The following is a 17,449-nucleotide window of genomic DNA, read 5'->3' as shown; positions in this document are numbered from 1 at the left end:
CATTTCCACTGGCACTCCAGCTCTTTGTAATTAATTTAAGCCTACTAACAACAAGGTTGTGCTCCTGTCCTGTTTTGCAGATCCCTTAATAATCTACAAACCTTGGGGCATCTCTGGCCATAAACTTCTCCTTGACGCATTAGAATTACTCCTCTCTTGTTTAGACTGAAGTTAAGAGCAAAATAAGCCTGACTTAAATCTTTCACAGAAATCAGAAAAAATATTCATTTGCTTCTAACAGCAAGATAGAATAAATTTCCAACATCAAGTGTCATCTGCACACAAAACACACCCACTCCACCTTACCATCTCCTTATCTCCATGTCTACAAACATGAAAATGCCACCTTTTGATAGGAAGCATGTAACTTTTTCAGAAGCATTTCTATAGTTGAATCAACCTAATATTTTTATGTTACGATCATGTACTTTGATAGTACCATTGCATGTATAAACCATCCACCCAGTATTTTGTGTGACTCTCCTCATGAACATGAGGTTCTGATAGCAACACTTAAAAACAGAGTAAGATAGGGAGGAACTATCTAAATATCAATAGTGTCTCTTCTAGTACTATAATCTCTACCTCAACCAGTCCTGGAGATCTCTTAAACAGAAGAAATCAGTCATGCTGAAGTCTCCAATTTATACAAATATCTACATGATCCAAGGTTTTTGGCACTCTGAGCCCTGGGCCTAACATTCTTACGCAAAATGTTATTCTATCCGATGGAATAATGTGGGTAAGTTAGCAGCTAAAAAAGACAGGAGAAAGAAAGGAGCAAAAATAAAAGGTGGAGAAAAAGAGTGTAATACATGAAAATGCATGGAAGAATGAGGGAGGGAGAAGTAGAAAAATACAGAGGAAAGACATTGAGAGAGGAGAAAACAACACTATTTAGATGTCAGCAATGCAATGACATTTATTTTTCTCAATAAAAAGATCCACAGGTTTTGGCAAATCATTTATCTCAAGTGATTGTTTTTCAGATATTTAAATAAATATTAATTATTATTATTTAACATTATTTAAATAATACCCTTTTTATATTGTATCCAAGAAGTTTCATATGTTAGGCCCTTTCAAATTTTAAAATATCAAGTTCTGTAAGGTTCAATTAATTGTAAGATAAAGCACTCCATATAACATAAAGTAAAATGTATTTTCGCGTACCATCATGTTTCAGCTCAAATTCTTCTTTCACAGTTTTTACAATATTTAGAAAAATGTTATCCGCCCATAAGACAAAAGTAAGCATATGTAAGATTTAAGCAGGAAGGGACAAGGGATTTCTAATATATCTTCCCATAGAAGATATTTTTTCAAATATCATTAAATATCAAAAGGAGTGTTCTGACACAAAGTTCCCTGTATTACAATATCCTCCACTACACTTGTAAAACCCTTATGCTGTCCTTAAATTATATCTCCGGTTATAAACACAAAACCTCCTTAAAACAGAGTTCACCTGAATCCATCATCATCCACACTCGTGAAGCCGGATGTAGCCGTCACTGGCCAAGAGTGAACAGTGAGGTGCACGCATTCACCTCCCGTACATGTTTATTTGAAGTACTGATGTTGATTTACACGTTTATATGACACATGGAGTTCAGCATACAAAGTGGCTAAACACCGAGTCTGGCTTCACAGCAGCTGAACTCAAACTAAGAGTGGATTTTGCTGCTGAAAGGGAGGACTCACAGCAAAGGAAAGAAACACATATTAACTTTTAGTCAGATTAGTGACCCGATCCACACTATTGGTGTCATCACAAGCAAGAGGTGGGAATACACAGGTGGAACTACACAGCACAGTCAAGCTTAAGGTTAAGATCTGGGCAGAGCTGACAACAGCTCACCATTGCTGGAAAGCAAGATCTCCCCGCCCTGGCACCCCCACTCCTTCCCAGCAGTTGCTCTGGTGCTCATCGGTTAGTGAGTTCAATTTACTAAAACAGTAGAAAGGAATTCGTTTCACAGGATTCATTTCCTGACAGTTCAGTGAGCAGAGGGGTCAGGCGGGCCCCAGAGCTGGCACAGGGGAAGCAGCAGCTGAAGTGAGCAGTTACGAGCAGGAAATGGGACACGGGAATCAGGGTTGGCTCTTGGCAAGAGCAAGCTGTTAGGCAGAAAATTAAGGAAAAATAACAAGCGAATAGTAAATAGTTTTCTGCCAAGTTACCGATTTGAATTGGCTCAACATGCAGTTGGAGGAAAGCCAGAGCTGGTTCAAAGGAAGAGCAGGCACAATGGAGGAGAAGGGGAAGAAGCAATGGGCAAGCAGGTGCCCCCTCTGGCATCTTGGTGACAGCATTTCATTGCACTCTCACTAGCAGGTGAAGACTTGGAATTTCAATAATCCCAAAGACAGATCTATGGGACAGAAGAAAGTGTAAATCTCAGTGCCATTCCTGTTCAGTAAAAGCACTGTGTGGATGCTGTGGGGTTTTGGATTAGATCAGTTTATGGAACTGATTCATTCTGTGACCACATGAGTGCTAAATCCAACGCAAGAAACTCAGCAGGAGGAAAGAGCCAGAGACAGAACGGCAGTTCTCCAGAACAGCAGATTAAATTTATGCTAGTGGAACTACCCCCTAAATCTACCACATCTCTGGTCATCACATCGTTTCTGTACACCTGCGTCTTAATAGACCTTTCTAACTCTTTTTATTAATTTTGTAAATAGATACTACTTGCTTTTACCTTAATTTGGCTTGAACGGAATCCTATCAATTCCTAACATACGGATAGAGTTGTGCTAGAAGTGCGGTTACTGTTAAAACCAGGATTCTGAGACACTGACACTGTTTAGCATCACAGAATATTGACCCTGAATATGCAGAGGGAAGCGAGGAACCTTATTTTCAGCGACCGGTTTAGGAGCTAGTAATGCAGGGACCTGCGTAGAAAATGAGTCTTTTGGTGAACGATGCTAATCGGGAAATCCTCTCTAGAGCAGGGAAGTGTGGATCACACCTGAGTGCCCGATAGCTTGTCACATCATGCAACAGCTATTGTCACTGAGTTGTGCAGACAAAACTGCCAGGTGTAATACGGTATAAACAAAGCTCTAAACCCACCAATTCGCAATCCTAAGAATGAGTCGAGCTGCCAGCCCTTACAAACAGTGAAATTGCAGAATATTTTTGTCTGTTTTACTATAACATACAAATCTGTACTGAAATCTCAGTATTATATAATCATAGGAAATTAGCATTAATCCTTACAGATGCCGTATTCAGTCCCCTCTTGCAAACAATACTCATATATGTAGATATACATGCATGTGTGATCATAGCTAGATAGTGGTATTTCTTGTGTCCCCAGTTAAAATGTTTGGGTAGTTCATTCAGGGTTTGAAAGCGAGAGGCAGACATTGATTTACAAAGGAGCACAAAGAGATTATTCAAATCACAGCAGAGATGACATAGAAATTGTATTTTTCAAAGGAACTGCGAATAAATAGACACTCAGTATAGATCACACAGAACATGCATGTGAGCAAGCCCAATTTAGTGTACACAAGACTGGTAGCCATTGGTATTTTTTCCTCATCCTGTTTGACTGGGAACAAGATCCGACAGGCAATACGTGTGCAATTGTCCTGTTCACAACAAAGCTACCACACTTGCTACCATCAAAAAAGCACGGGTACCTTAGTGGAAAGATGACATTTTCCCCCCACTCTCAGTAAAGAGGAGATTGAAACCTGCATGCCATTATAAATACTTGGATATAATCTTAATTCTGTCATTCTACCTCTCCCTTTCTGGCAACCCAAACAATAAGCTAAACTGAGCTTTTGGTACTAAAACAGCTGTTTTCTCTCAAAATCGCCTGGTAATTGTTAATTGCAATTAAAGAAGGTGAGCTTTATCACTGTCAGTTGTTTACCTAATTAGCTGTAATTTTTTTTCTTATGTGCTTAGTAAGATGCTGGTCTTAAATGTACAGCCGGAAAGACAGAGCTCTCAAAACCAAACAGAAAGCCAATGTGGAATTCCAAGTGAAAAACATTTTAAGAAACATTCTGAGAAGACTTATTTTTCTAACTTCCTTCTCTTAAATGAGAAATTCTGAACATACTTAACTAAAATTGCTCTAAGATTATGCTCATAGGAACTGCTGGGCTGAATTCAGTCCTCTGCTAGCGCAAGAGAATGTCACTGAATACTTTTTATAAATGATTGAGTTATATTTTAAAAGAATTTAAATTTTGTGCTTATATTATTCTTATTGCTGAAATGTTTAGAAACCTTACCCCGATTTCCAAAATACATTTACTTCTAACAATTTTGTATTTTTGCTGACAATGTCCTCTGAGATAAATAGTTCTTTTCTCTCTTGTTAGTGTTTATTCTACTGACATATTTACAGCAAGTAGCCATTTGCTCTCTCAGTCTTTGTTTTTACAGGATCAGTAAGCTAGCCTCTTCTGATAGGTTCTATATTTTCTAGACCTTTTCACATCTATCATACTTCGAAAACGCTGTCTTTCTCAGAAGTTATTTTCCTGTATTACCTTCTCTTAAATATTTGGAACATATTTTACTTCAACTGAACCAGTGAATACAGGCCTGAAAGTAGCATTCCAAATGGCAGTTAGCTATTATTCTTTGACCAACAATGTTGAGCTTTGCTTCTTTTTCCACTTACTAAATTCCTGCTCTCCACTAGGTTTTTGCACCCATAACTCTCCGTTATCATCCTCATTAAAACCTGAGGCAGAGCTCTTATTTAATTTTGAGGCCACACCTAACTGTTTTTAAATCTCTACCCTATCCTAACTACTTAGTAGACCTACTTCTTTTTCTTGTCTCTTTTTCTTATTATGTCTGAAAAACATTTAGCAATTTATTATAATACCTTTTGCAGAATCTCTACCTGTTTCGAACTCTGAAATATCGCTTCAGATATGAATATATAACTCTGAGGTTTCAGACCTCCCTTCTCCAGTCTAAATCCCTAAGCTCCTTATTTCATTGGATTTCACTAGAGTATTCCTTTAGACTCCATTAACTTTATTAAAATTTATAATTTGAAACTGAGAGCCTTAAATGCAGACTTACTTTTGTTTATCATTAAACAAAACTAATGACCATGTGTTACTCAGGGTTCTTTTCTCTGGCCAATCTTTTAGGGTTGCCTTTCTGTCTTCCAAACCAATGTAACATCAAGTCTTGCTAGCTTGATGACAATTAAGTGAAGAAATTTGTGGGCAATTACATTAGGATATAATTGAATCATACTGTATTATTTGCTCTCTATTCTTTATCTGGGTAGTTGTAACACAAAACACTATAGGATTTAAACTTCTAATAACATTGCAGACCAGTCTATAAGCATGCTTATATATAGCAGCACTATCCCAAAAGAACACTTACCATTCTCCCCCAAGGTAGCTTTATCTGAAGAACACTCTGCTAATACTTCCTATTTCTTTACAATCTATCACAACATTACTAAAGAAAGCCAATCACCACCTTGGATTCTAGATTTTTTTTTTAACAGTAACAGGAAAGATACCTGTTCTTCTACCTCCCAGAATCTGGGTCCGTCATAACCAACTGTAATCTGTGTTTCTTAAATAAACTCTATCAAAACAGTTACCCTACGCAAATACAGATACTGAGCGTGTAACATAAAACCTTTTCATGCATAGGAGCATTAATTTCTGTTGGAAGAAGTTTCAGTTTTTTGCTCATAAGAGAGCACAAACATCCAGAAGAACACCAGCTAGTACTTTCACCACACAGTTCTGTCTTACTACTGCACTTACTATTTAAAACCGAAATGAGCTGTTAATGGTTCTTATAACGCACCTTTAGGGTCAATCTCACAACATTACACTCCTGCAGAGGGTTCAGTTTCAGTGTTTCTCCAAGGTTACTGCAGCCTGATGTTTGATGCTGCATTTCACAGCAAACACAGACACCATCACTGTCGAACTTAATCTGGGGAGGAGAAAAATGGTCAGAGAAAGTTTAAGCAAACAGAAACACACTTCCCCACAATTTTTACAATGTTTACGCTTATTATGACAATCCTGACTATTGAATATGTCCTCTCACAAAATTTTACTTTGAAAAATGTTTGCTCTACGTTTTCCTATGTTCAGATCTTTTCAATACAGTAAGCATTGAATGTCTTTGAATTCTATTACATAAACTTTTATCTTTAGTTAACAGTCCTCTATTTTGAGGCTTCAAAAAGCATTAGGCATTTATTTCTTTAAAGACTTTTAACATACTGAACCCTAATCATTCTTTAAAATGAAAGAAAATTAAAGTAAAATTAAGATCTTTTTGAGTGATTATAAAATAATCCCATTCAGCTCAATGGGAATGTTATTATCACAAGTGCAGAATTAGATTCATTATACTGATTCTGACTTCCTCATTAAAAAAAGAAAAAAAAAATCCTATTTCTTCTTCTGTTTCCTTCCAACAAACACTTTTTAACTCAAAATTTAACTCCCTACATATTTTTATTAAGCATGTTAATATGAACTCTCATTGTTTTCAGTTTTCTCAGTTGCATATTTCTATGCTTTCGCTACTCCCATTTTTGCTGGTTATTTAAAGGATCGTTATTGGGATGTAGTGCCTTACTTCTCCAGGTCAATAGTTGCAACTCAACCCACGTCAGTATTGAACAAAATCAATATTACATGGTAGTTTCTTGACCTGTGATCTTAGAGATATCAGTTCTTAGGTCTCTATACTCCAATAATCAGCAGTAAGATTGACACGTGTGAGAAACTGCCAGGGCTCTCCAGGTATTGAATCAGAGACTCCATGTTCCATTCAGACATCCCAAATCACCCCTATATTTCCCCAAGTAAAGATGGAAGCAGAATGGCTCGGCAGTGTGCAAGAGATTTGAATTACCATGTTACATGCTCTTTTACAAGGAAACAGCATTTTAAATTCTCAAGTCACAAATCCCACAAAAAAATCCTAACCCAAACATGCATTTATTATTTTTGTCAAATCTCTCCATATGATGTTGCCAACTTCTTGAACAAAGATAGATAGATATCAGCGTGGCTTGCAGAAGAACCTTATACAGCATTATACATAGAAGCATTTCAACTTTTTCAACTTTTTTGTCAGTGCTAAAGGCCTCAAAGAAGGTTTGAATTGTTCACATAATTGTAATAGGTACATATTTAAATATTTCATTTTAGTGTTATCCCTCTCAGGCTTATTTAGTACTCTCTGCTTTCATGCTGATGACCAGAACAGCAGTTGGAAGAGCAGAAATAAGAGTCCATAAAAAAAAAATTGAATAAACTTTACCAGCTAAGAGACAGATGAATGAATGCCTTGCCACATACAGTAATGAAGTCATGCTCAGGGCAGTATGCTATCTCAGCAGGCTTCAATGCCTGAGACTCCAGATTACTCATAAAATTAGAAAGAAGGCTTTAAAAAAAATGTGGGTACCTAAATTATACCATTTCCCATGTACTTGTAGGCACAGTGGAGATATTTCTCTATGGCAACTCCTGCAGTATGGTCATACCCTAAGCCATATACACTGTAAATGAAATACAAAAAAAATTATAGTTTGAGCATCTTTATAAAGAAGTTGTGTTGTTTGTTTACTTCTAATTAGCATAAAATTTAATTCACAAAGCTGCATTAACAGTTTAAGACAAGTTTTTTTTCAATTCCTGTCAGCTTTTAGTACTCTCTTTTTATAGAGATCTGAGCAAAACCCAAATATATGCTCAACTCTTCAAATCAATGGAAAATACAAAACACTAAACACCAGAGGGGAGGTCTTGCCCTTGAGCCCCTCCGGGAACGTTAGAAACAGTGTCGACTCCTAAGATAAATGCTACAGAGGAAGTCTGAAACTTGCACTTTGAATTTAGAGCTGTGTCAAACTCAGCGGTCAAAAAGCTACAGCATTCCTGCTGTATCACCACCAAACGTACAGCAAAATCAATACAATCTTCAGCAGGTAAAAAGGAAAATGCACTTCAGACAAAACTGCCTCCTGCAAGAACATTTATTCTCAGATTCATGCTGTTCCTGTTTGATGAAAGATAGTCACCGACTCCTGATGGGATGTGTTTGATATTTCCTAATACGAAATACAGATCCCAGGTCTACTTTCATCTCATGTAATGTGCAGGTGTCACATAAACAAAGGCTGAAAACATAGTTTTCAAAAATAGTTTCCTGGTCAACCCCCCCCCCCCAATCTATGAGAGAGTCCCCATGCATTCTGAAAGATGGTCTATAACTCTGCACTGCACTGTAACTGACCCTTTAATTCAATTCTTAAAAATTGTTAAAATAAAATTGTTGACATGAATGTTCTTGCAAAACATAGGGATGCCTTAGAAAGCATAGCACAATCAAAAAACACCAAAAATTTGCAACCAGGGTGCAAAACAAATATCTATTTTAACATTACACATACATTTTTGGAGAGCTTTTAACAATTTGCCCTCATGTGCCCATTCTCCTTTAAACACGTTTGTGAAGTGACATTTTTGCTAGCTTTGGCTTTGGCAAGGGGGAGCAGCACAAAAAGCCAAAGAGATCGTTTCACTCCTGCTGGGGACAGCCCAGCAGCTGAAAGCAGTCCCCAGCTCTAAGCTGCACCACGTTCATCCCTGTCCTGCTGCTGCGCTCACATGTGTGCTAACGAGATCAGGAATTCATCCAGCTATACTGTGACCCAAATCTTGTCAAAACTAACTTTTCTTTTTTTGTGGGGGGATGGAGGGATTGGTTTAGTTTCAGTCCAGATTAGACCTCCAGAACAGGTCACTGTGTGGGTTCCTAGATGCATGGAGTGGCACAAGCGATGGAGCTCCGTGGGTATGGGGATTGAGGGGGGATGACTCCCAGCCGCAGGGCTGGCTTTTGCTGGCCTCAGACAGTCACGTTAGCACTTGTCAACAGTCAGCAGCACCTCCAACACTGTCCTCTTTCACCTACCTCGTCTGGGTTAGGTTAAATCTCTCTTGTTTGGCAGAGCCCAGGAATAAAGCATCATTCATGCCCTCGCCCACCCTAGCTCAGCCACCAGGGGTATGGTGCACGTGTCGGTGTCCCACTTCACAAGTCGTACACAAGCGAGCACAATGTCAGCAATCACAGCGTAGTTTGTGTACTTGCATCCTTGTGAGAGCTGCACAGCACACCCTCATACAAACCATACTGAAGATTTAAAACATCAGCCTGAGCTGCAATTGTCCCACACACGTTAAATAGTCTGTTAAATATATTTCATCTTGCCGAAAATCAGTACAGTTACTTCAGAAGTGATCAAAACCACTAAAATCTTTACATAGCAGAGGATCAAAAAAGTTGAAGGATCCACCCACAGAGAATACTGAGAACTTCAGACTTACTAAACACACACACTCCTTTCTGCTACAATGATATAACAAAAATGTGCAAAGACCAGACTTTTTCCTTCTGTAACAGCTTATTAAATTCTATCTAGGTATTACAGGTGTCTTAACAAAGAAGAAACTACTCTGCAACTGAATTGTAGGCTTCGGAATATTTCAGTAGGCTTTTCCAAGTAACTTTCAGCTTCTTCCCAATGTTAAAGACCCATGACAAGAAAATATTCAAAAAAAGAGATGCAAACCCCAACTGGGACCTTTGATCTAGCACTGTTATGTCTGTTGATTAATTAAAGTAAATGCAAGGGAAGAGAAGACAGCAACCAAAATTTTCCTGACTTTTAAGAAGAAAGATCTCCCTTAAAAATACTGTTAAAGGCTTTTTTTAAAATTTCAGTGACACTGAGCTCCAAATACATTCTGTGCTTTAAAAGAACCACAGAAGAAGTCAGAGACAGACTCATGCTAAAAGAATATTATTCCAATACTCTTCTCTACAGACTAAGTAAAAAGAGCAGTGAAGTACTCCATTTTCTCTATAAGATTATGCGTAAGGACCATATGGAAACAATAATAATAATACGATAATCTTCCTTTTTGATATGTCACTGCAGTGATATTCTGGAAATCTGAAGTAAAAGCTTTTGTGCCATGAAAAACCATAAATTCACTTTATCAAAAGAAAAAAGCTGTCAGATTAATCTTATACTTGCCTAAACTACAAACCTTTTCACAGAATAAAATAGGATAGTTTTATTGTTGAGTCAGGAATTAGTTTCAATAATGTCTTATCATAAAACACACAGTCCTTGTGATACAGAGGGGAAGCCAGATTTTCAAATATGATAGTTGGTCACTCCAATCTGGGAGCTGAATTGCTTATTTATTGTAGCGTAGAAATGCCGTATTTATCCTCCTCTATGTCAGTATCATCATTTGAAATTTTGTACTTTACACATGTTAACTATTTTAAAACACATTTAACATATTGTTAAAAGGATGTTGACAAGTACTACACAGGTAGCAAAATGCCTGCTCAGTGTAAAAAACCCAAATATCTGAAAATATTTTTTTCCCACTCCTCTGGCAACTCTAATCAACAAACAGTAATTTCTTCTATTTTAGAATAAAGCAAGAAAAACAAAAAGTATAAAGCATAACAGCTGAATATTTCTAAATATTCTCAAAGCCATCAGAAAACATAATTTGTGTTAAATCTTTGTTCCAAGATTATGCATTCCATCACCTTCAATCTCCTATGCAGTATAATGAATTCAAACATGCTTAATTCAGGCTGAATTTCAGCGCTCTCTGCCCTGTAGGACAATTTTACATTAAACAGACCAAACACTGGAACAGCTTCTCCTCCAAGCCAGGAATATACAAATACTTCTGAGAGCCTCTTCATGTCATAAACTCTCACACTTACCTGAATGGAACTACGATACAGTTAAGTGAACCCCTCCTAAGCACTAGTACAGAAAAATGACTCAGTCACTAGAAATCACTTAAAAAAAGAAACCATATGACCACAGAATTCTGCTCTCCAGAAACGAGCTATAAAACTAACAACATTCAAATTCAATACACACAAAGACTAATCAATGTTTTCCTAATAAGTGAAATGATTATCACAGCATTTTTCTACTCCTCCCCAACACTCACCTGTTCTTGAATACTTCTGAAGTGCTATAATTCAGAAATAATTTAGACATTAAATGGTGATAAGCTCAGAATTATCACTGAACACCAATGAATAGATTCCCACATGCTCATTTTAAATTTGCATTAAGTTTGCATTTATATTAGTGTAGTAATTTGGTATGTAAATATCCAAGCAGATAGAACAATCTCAGTTCCCATTCTTTTCATTTTAATGAAAATGACCTTTATCTATGCTAATTTTCCAGTGCAGAAAGTAAATAAGTTTTACGAAAGAACAAAAATAGAAATGACATTTGTGAGCAGATTTAGTGAATATTTTTCCAATAGGTTAATATTTTTTCCTCCTTCTAGCCTCCCTTACCTTTTTGAAAAACAATTTGAGAATATAAATAGTTTCCATTTTTATTTTATGCATTTTTCTTATAATAAAAGTACTCTATTTCTTCTAAACCAAAACTGAAATTATCATCTGAAGTTAAAAATATAAAAAGCTAGAATCACATATCTATATTTAACTGCATATTCACTCCTCAAAAGTAATCTCTTAAAAGCTGTAACATTCCAACAGCATTCCCATGTAATTCTGTTCATTTTTAATTCCATCTCTGCCAAAACACAGAATTATTGAACCAGAAGAAGCTGCTACAGTATTTAAAAATACTAAGTTCAAACTTCCTTTAATAGACAGAAATATTACAGGAAAGCATGGTGAAATTAAAAGTAAAATTCTGCAATGGGAAATAGTTTTCAAATCTGAAACTGAATCTTTTTCTTTAAAATTTGTATGAGGCTGAAAATTTGTATTCTTAAAAGATGTGACTTCACCAACATTTTTTTCACACATACTAACTGTAAGTTACTGAGCGGCTATTTAAGAACTGGTGCATTCAATGTCACCTGCAATCGCTGGAAAATCTCGTTAGCCTGTCACTTCACATACAGCCATAGGTAATCAGTTAGGGAGCCCGATGAGCAAGGTGAGCGGTCTGGACCTCCCCGTAGCCCTGGAGAGGCCGAGGTGTGCCTGGCCCTACTTGCTAACGGCTGGCTCAAAGGGACTAGAAAAGCAGACCCACAACAGGCAGCAAGACCCAGGTCTGCACAAATCCCGGAGAGCACCGCTGGCACTGCTTCTGCTGCATGCTCTAGCTGGAACAGGAGCTGCACTTTAAATTCAGTTCACAGAGCTTAATAAACATTTGTCTAACTATAATGACACTGGTTACTACTGATTCAGAGGTGAAGGATTCCATACACAAGTACAAATGGATCCCCTCAGCCATACATACATATACACACACACTAAATTTTTTTCATTTATTACTATAGTCAAGACAAAATCAGTAATTAAGCATGTTAATAACATTTCTGCTCTGAAATAATTTATGTACTATGCAGTACAAAAATTCTAGTTTATCAGCCAACAAATCAAAGAATGACCTATTGAGCAAGAAAGCAATAAATTATGCAATTTCTCTTTTGACACCCATGTTCCCTCCTTTCTTTCCCTTAGGGTTTTGATGCTGTCCTACAGGAGAGATATGCCAAGATGGCATTACTTGAAAATACGGAATGCCACATACCAACCAGCAGAGCAGATGTCTATAAACAAGTCCCAGGATACTCATTACAATGAACTGGTCACTGCCAAAGCAGTGACCTCCATGTCACAACACAGTGTTTTAAAATTGTGCCAGTTACTTTACATAACAGCTTCATCCTGCATTTAATAGACATATTCAGATCCTTGATTCTACCTACTACAAGTAGTTAGAAGACCTAAGGTGGTTAATCACATATTACACTGTAATACTGGGCCTCTAGATCTCACTAAACTCACTTTAGAATTCAAGCAAATCTTTACATTTGTTTTCTTACAATTGAAAATTAGTATTTGCAAATGACAAAAATTACCCCTGTTCATTTGCCTGCGATACAGAAGTGTGATACTGTAGCTATATCAAAGAATTTTCAGTTTCTCTACACTATTTAAGAAATAGATCACATCCTTTGGGGGCTTTTAAATGATCTCAGATGAGGTCACAGATTCAAGATAGCAGCATTTAAAGTGGCTTAGCATGGAAGCAAGAATAGGCTGTAAGTGTTCACACTTTCTAGGAAACCGCTCACATCCGACTGAGAGCAACAGCTCCATTCCTCCAAACATGGGAAGGAGCATCGGCACTTGCAGCCAGTGGGTTTGTAACAGCTGGTTTCTATTCCCCTCACCTTGGGGGAACTGAGGTTCTGCATAAAGACAGATGACTCACAAAAGAATTACACTTTCAGAAAAATATGGGAACACTGTGTCTATCTTTTCATACTTTTCAGACTTCTTTTTTTTTTTTTTATTAAATTGTGACCTTTACTTGATACATAACCGCCATTTGAGAGACTATCAATTATATTTTGAATACCTAATGTGTAACTAGAGATATGGATTACACCAAGACAAGCACTTATAATGCCAGATAACTCCATGAAGTTACTCAGACTTGTCAATTGTAACTTACACATATCACTTGGCCTGCTTTTAATCTTGTCCTTCTTGCCTTAGGTGTCATTCACCAAGAATGACAGATCTACTACCTAATTTGAGCCATAAATAGAAAACAGGAAAGAGAAAAGTTTAATATGGTAATAATTAAGAATTAGGTAACAACTTACCCACCCTTGCATTCTAGACCTGATTATATCACAATTTTCTAGGAGTCCCTCAGCAAATCACTTCTTGTTTTTATCCCTCATCTGTTTTTCCAAAATAAAAGTGGAACAAAATATACCTATTAAAATAATGATGAGAAGAATAAGATCACCATTATAGCAGCAGAAAGTTCACTCTTCTAGATAGCTGAAGATCAAACTCAATATTGGGTTTGGAAAAGAAATGTTTGTCACTGTACACTGCTGTCTAACCCTTTTCCCTCCAATACCATTTTATTTTATATACATAAATACTAAAATTCTACTTCCAGTATGCATCTGCAATGTTTAAGCTATTTTTTGCTAAGCTGTTCTAGTCTCTGTATGCCATTCTAGCACACAGTCTCTAAACTTGAGAGTTTTCTGAAGTAAGCAACTACTTCCCTGAGGTCCCTTCCAACCTGAACCATCCTATGATCCTATTCACAACTAGATAATCATGCTATCAACACATCTCATATTCATGCTGTTCTGTAAGGCAGGATTTGTATCAGAAACAAGGTCAGCTAATAAGTTTAACTAATGATCTAACAAAACATACAAAAAAATGTGCACAGAACTGTGAAAATCTCAGGCAAATATATCCTACTTTCAAGATTTCCCTAAATTTTAGCACTGTATATACGTAGTACTTGCATTATACTTTCATAGAAAAGAAACACAGCTGTTACGTAGTTAAGATATCATTTATTTTGAGAGACTATTTATTCTACCATGCAGATACACAACCATTTCTGTAACTTCATGGGAAGTTCTGATATAAACACAACCCCTAAAAGTAACTTCTAAATAATCTTAATATAGAAGCAAAGATGTCAAGACAAATCAGTGGGACTCATGTCAAAGATCTTTCACAAAAAATACCTAAGATATTCCTTTTTTTTTCCCATGGAAAAAAAAAACAATTATAAAAGCTATTTTCCCATAGCACTCCGCAGAGCAGTATGCACCTTAACAGCTCCAGGTTCCACCAGCTGACCTTTCCTCCTCAGCAGCACAGCTCCAGCTGTCCATCAAAATGCGAACCAGGAACTTATTTTATCAAGAGTTTCCCAAACCAAATATTCTATAGGGAAAACCCTCCCTTATCTCTCTGGCCACTTCTGGTTTTCCACACAGTCAACTCTCTTGCTCCTTCCTTCCGCTTCTATAAAGCCTAACCACACCTAGAGATCACCAACACTCTAGAAAGTTGAGAATATCTAATGTTTTCCAGACTCCCTTAGTGATGGTACTGCAGACACACCCTTGGAGACAAAGAGCAGGATGAAACAGGATGGGTGAAAAGAATACAAAATACAGACTGACTAAAAAAACAAAACAAAAAAACTCAAAACAAAAAACCTGACTAAACAAGACAAAGGTACATGACAGGATAAGCCCGAATTGTTTTTTTCTTTTTTTTTGATGTGACTTTTGATGTTTTTGCTGGAACATTTTGTATTATTTCAGTTTTATTTAATACATTGTATGCAAATGGAAGACAAAGGTTTTACTGGCGAGAAAACTGTTAGAGGGAAAGAGGAAAACAACAACTGAAGAGAAGAGGTGCAGAAGCACATTGTGCTGGTTGTGTAGTCATCTGCTGGCATCTGAGATAGAAATGTCCTTTCCCTTTATCATTCAAAGCAAAGTTTTGGGGCATGACCAAAGAACATGGTTGGTGTAAGCATATGTTCATATATCCCTAATAGTTAATGAATCCTATGGATGCACACTCATGCAGTTGATATAATTTGATTGGTCTACTGTCAGCCAGATTATACTGGGGGGGAAAAAAAAAAAAGCATTGATGCATGTCCTTAAACATCCTCCAGTCCATCTGTGGATCTTAAAATTTAATGTCATTTGTCTTCTGAATTTATGAAAAAGTCAGTGTTTTATTTTTTCTTTAGATCAGCGATTTCAGAAATGAGTTTATTTCTATAGACAACTTTATAACTTTACATCACAAAATATTTTAGAATTTAACGTATATTTACTTTTTTCTCAGGAGAGAAACATAAACTTTAGGTATACTGTACCTTTTAATAATTCACAGCATACCATCATGATAACTTTTTATTTTTATTATTCTGTATTTTATTTAACACAATCAGCCATATATTTGCTTTGGAATTTTTTTAAAAAAGTAATTCAGGTGGCAAGTAAAATATCAATGTGTATATCAATATACACATACAAAAACAACTATCAGACTGGGACAGTTATCACATCCAGGAAATACACTGGCTGTAGGAGATACTGGATGAAATCCTGTTACTGCTGACATCAGATGGTAATCTCAGCATTGTTTTGATGTGGCCTGCATTCTACCTATTGTGCTTAAGTCTCATTTAACACAATCAACCATAAATTTACTTTGGAATTAAAAAATAATAATAATAATTCAGGTTGGCAAATAAAATATCAATATACACATATTAAAGCAATTATCAGCACATCTGGGAAATACACTGGGTGTAGAAAGATACTGGATGAAATCCTGATGCTGCTAACATCAAATGGTAATCACAGCATTGTTTTGACGCGGCCTGTATTCTATCTATTCTGTTTAAGTCTCATTTGTAGCATGATATTAATAAGCAGGTATTATAATTTACTTTTTAAGGAGACAAAATATTGTAAAGATGGTAGCATTTTAACTCTCAAACTTTTCCCAGCATGATTTGTCATTATGTAAGGCTTATAGATAGCTCTAGTTAACGCATACAATTTTGAAAATTAAAACAATACGTATATAAAACGCCAACAAATGAAAAATAAAATCCATTGCCCTTTACAGTAAAGACTTGTTTTTCATTACTCACCAACTGACATCCTTCCAGGGACTTTACCAGCTGAGCGTTCTGACAAGAGAGAATGGAACCAGCCAAGTTCAGCATTACACACACTGCAGACAGCAGCATGAAAAAGGTTATCTGGAAAAAAATCAAACAACCTATTGATTATTCACTGCAAGAGGCAAACAGGAAAAAGTATCACTTAGCCTTTAAAATACTCCCAGTCTTTCACACAATTACATGCATGGTATTCTATACAACTTTAGGATTAAATCCTGAGTCTCACACTATAAGAAAAAGCAACATTAAAACTAGACTTGACTATCACTTATTTTCCCCCAGCCATTTCAAAATCATCCATTTATCTCCTGCTATTAATGCAACCAAAACTCATTTTGCAATCCACAGACCCTGAAAATTTAATGGGCTCTGAGAATTAGCACTATTAATAAATCAGGTTTGTAAAAAGTCTTTTTATAATCTAAATTAGTGTTACTAAACAATCTAAATTATTTTTTGATGAGGAAATGGGTATCATAAAGAGGAACGTATTTATGAATATCATTTATCATGAATGTGTACAACTTAGAAAAAAAAGCATGAATAAATTTCATGAAATATAAAAAACTGCTTGTTTTTTTAAACAACAACTACAGTTTAAACAGCATCCTAAGTATCAAGTACCCATTGTGTTAATCACTCCTTCCTCTTCTTTTCAAAATATGTGAATACAATCATTAACTTCATTGCATCAGCTTAACTACCATTTGTTTTATTATATTAAAAAGCTAGCCCAGAATGGACAGACATAAACCTCAGAAGGCAGGGAAGTAGAAGAGCTCAAGAAGGAAGAAGACAAGAACAAACAGTGCCCTCAATATTTGACCCTCTTAATTATTCACTGTTCACACAGCCAT

General features: G+C 36.4%; 1 protein-coding gene across 1 annotated transcript in view; it reads right to left on the bottom strand.

Annotated features, from left to right (window-relative positions):
- The window catches only part of ENTREP2 (endosomal transmembrane epsin interactor 2), a 200,366-nt gene that overhangs the window by 52,679 nt on the left and 130,238 nt on the right, over nt 1–17,449 (bottom strand). The window contains exons 3-4 of the mRNA XM_067305308.1: nt 16,560–16,670; nt 5,828–5,959 (exon numbers count right to left, since the gene is read on the bottom strand). Of these exons, the coding sequence (XP_067161409.1) occupies nt 5,828–5,959; nt 16,560–16,670 (243 nt within the window). The remainder of the gene's footprint in view (nt 1–5,827; nt 5,960–16,559; nt 16,671–17,449) is intronic.

The sequence above is a fragment of the Apteryx mantelli genome, chromosome 15, assembly GCF_036417845.1.
Source record: "Apteryx mantelli isolate bAptMan1 chromosome 15, bAptMan1.hap1, whole genome shotgun sequence".
In the NCBI taxonomy this organism is placed as follows: Eukaryota; Metazoa; Chordata; class Aves; order Apterygiformes; family Apterygidae; genus Apteryx; species Apteryx mantelli.
The sequence above is the reverse complement of the archived record's forward strand: the minus strand, read 5'-3'. Positions and strand labels throughout refer to the sequence as shown.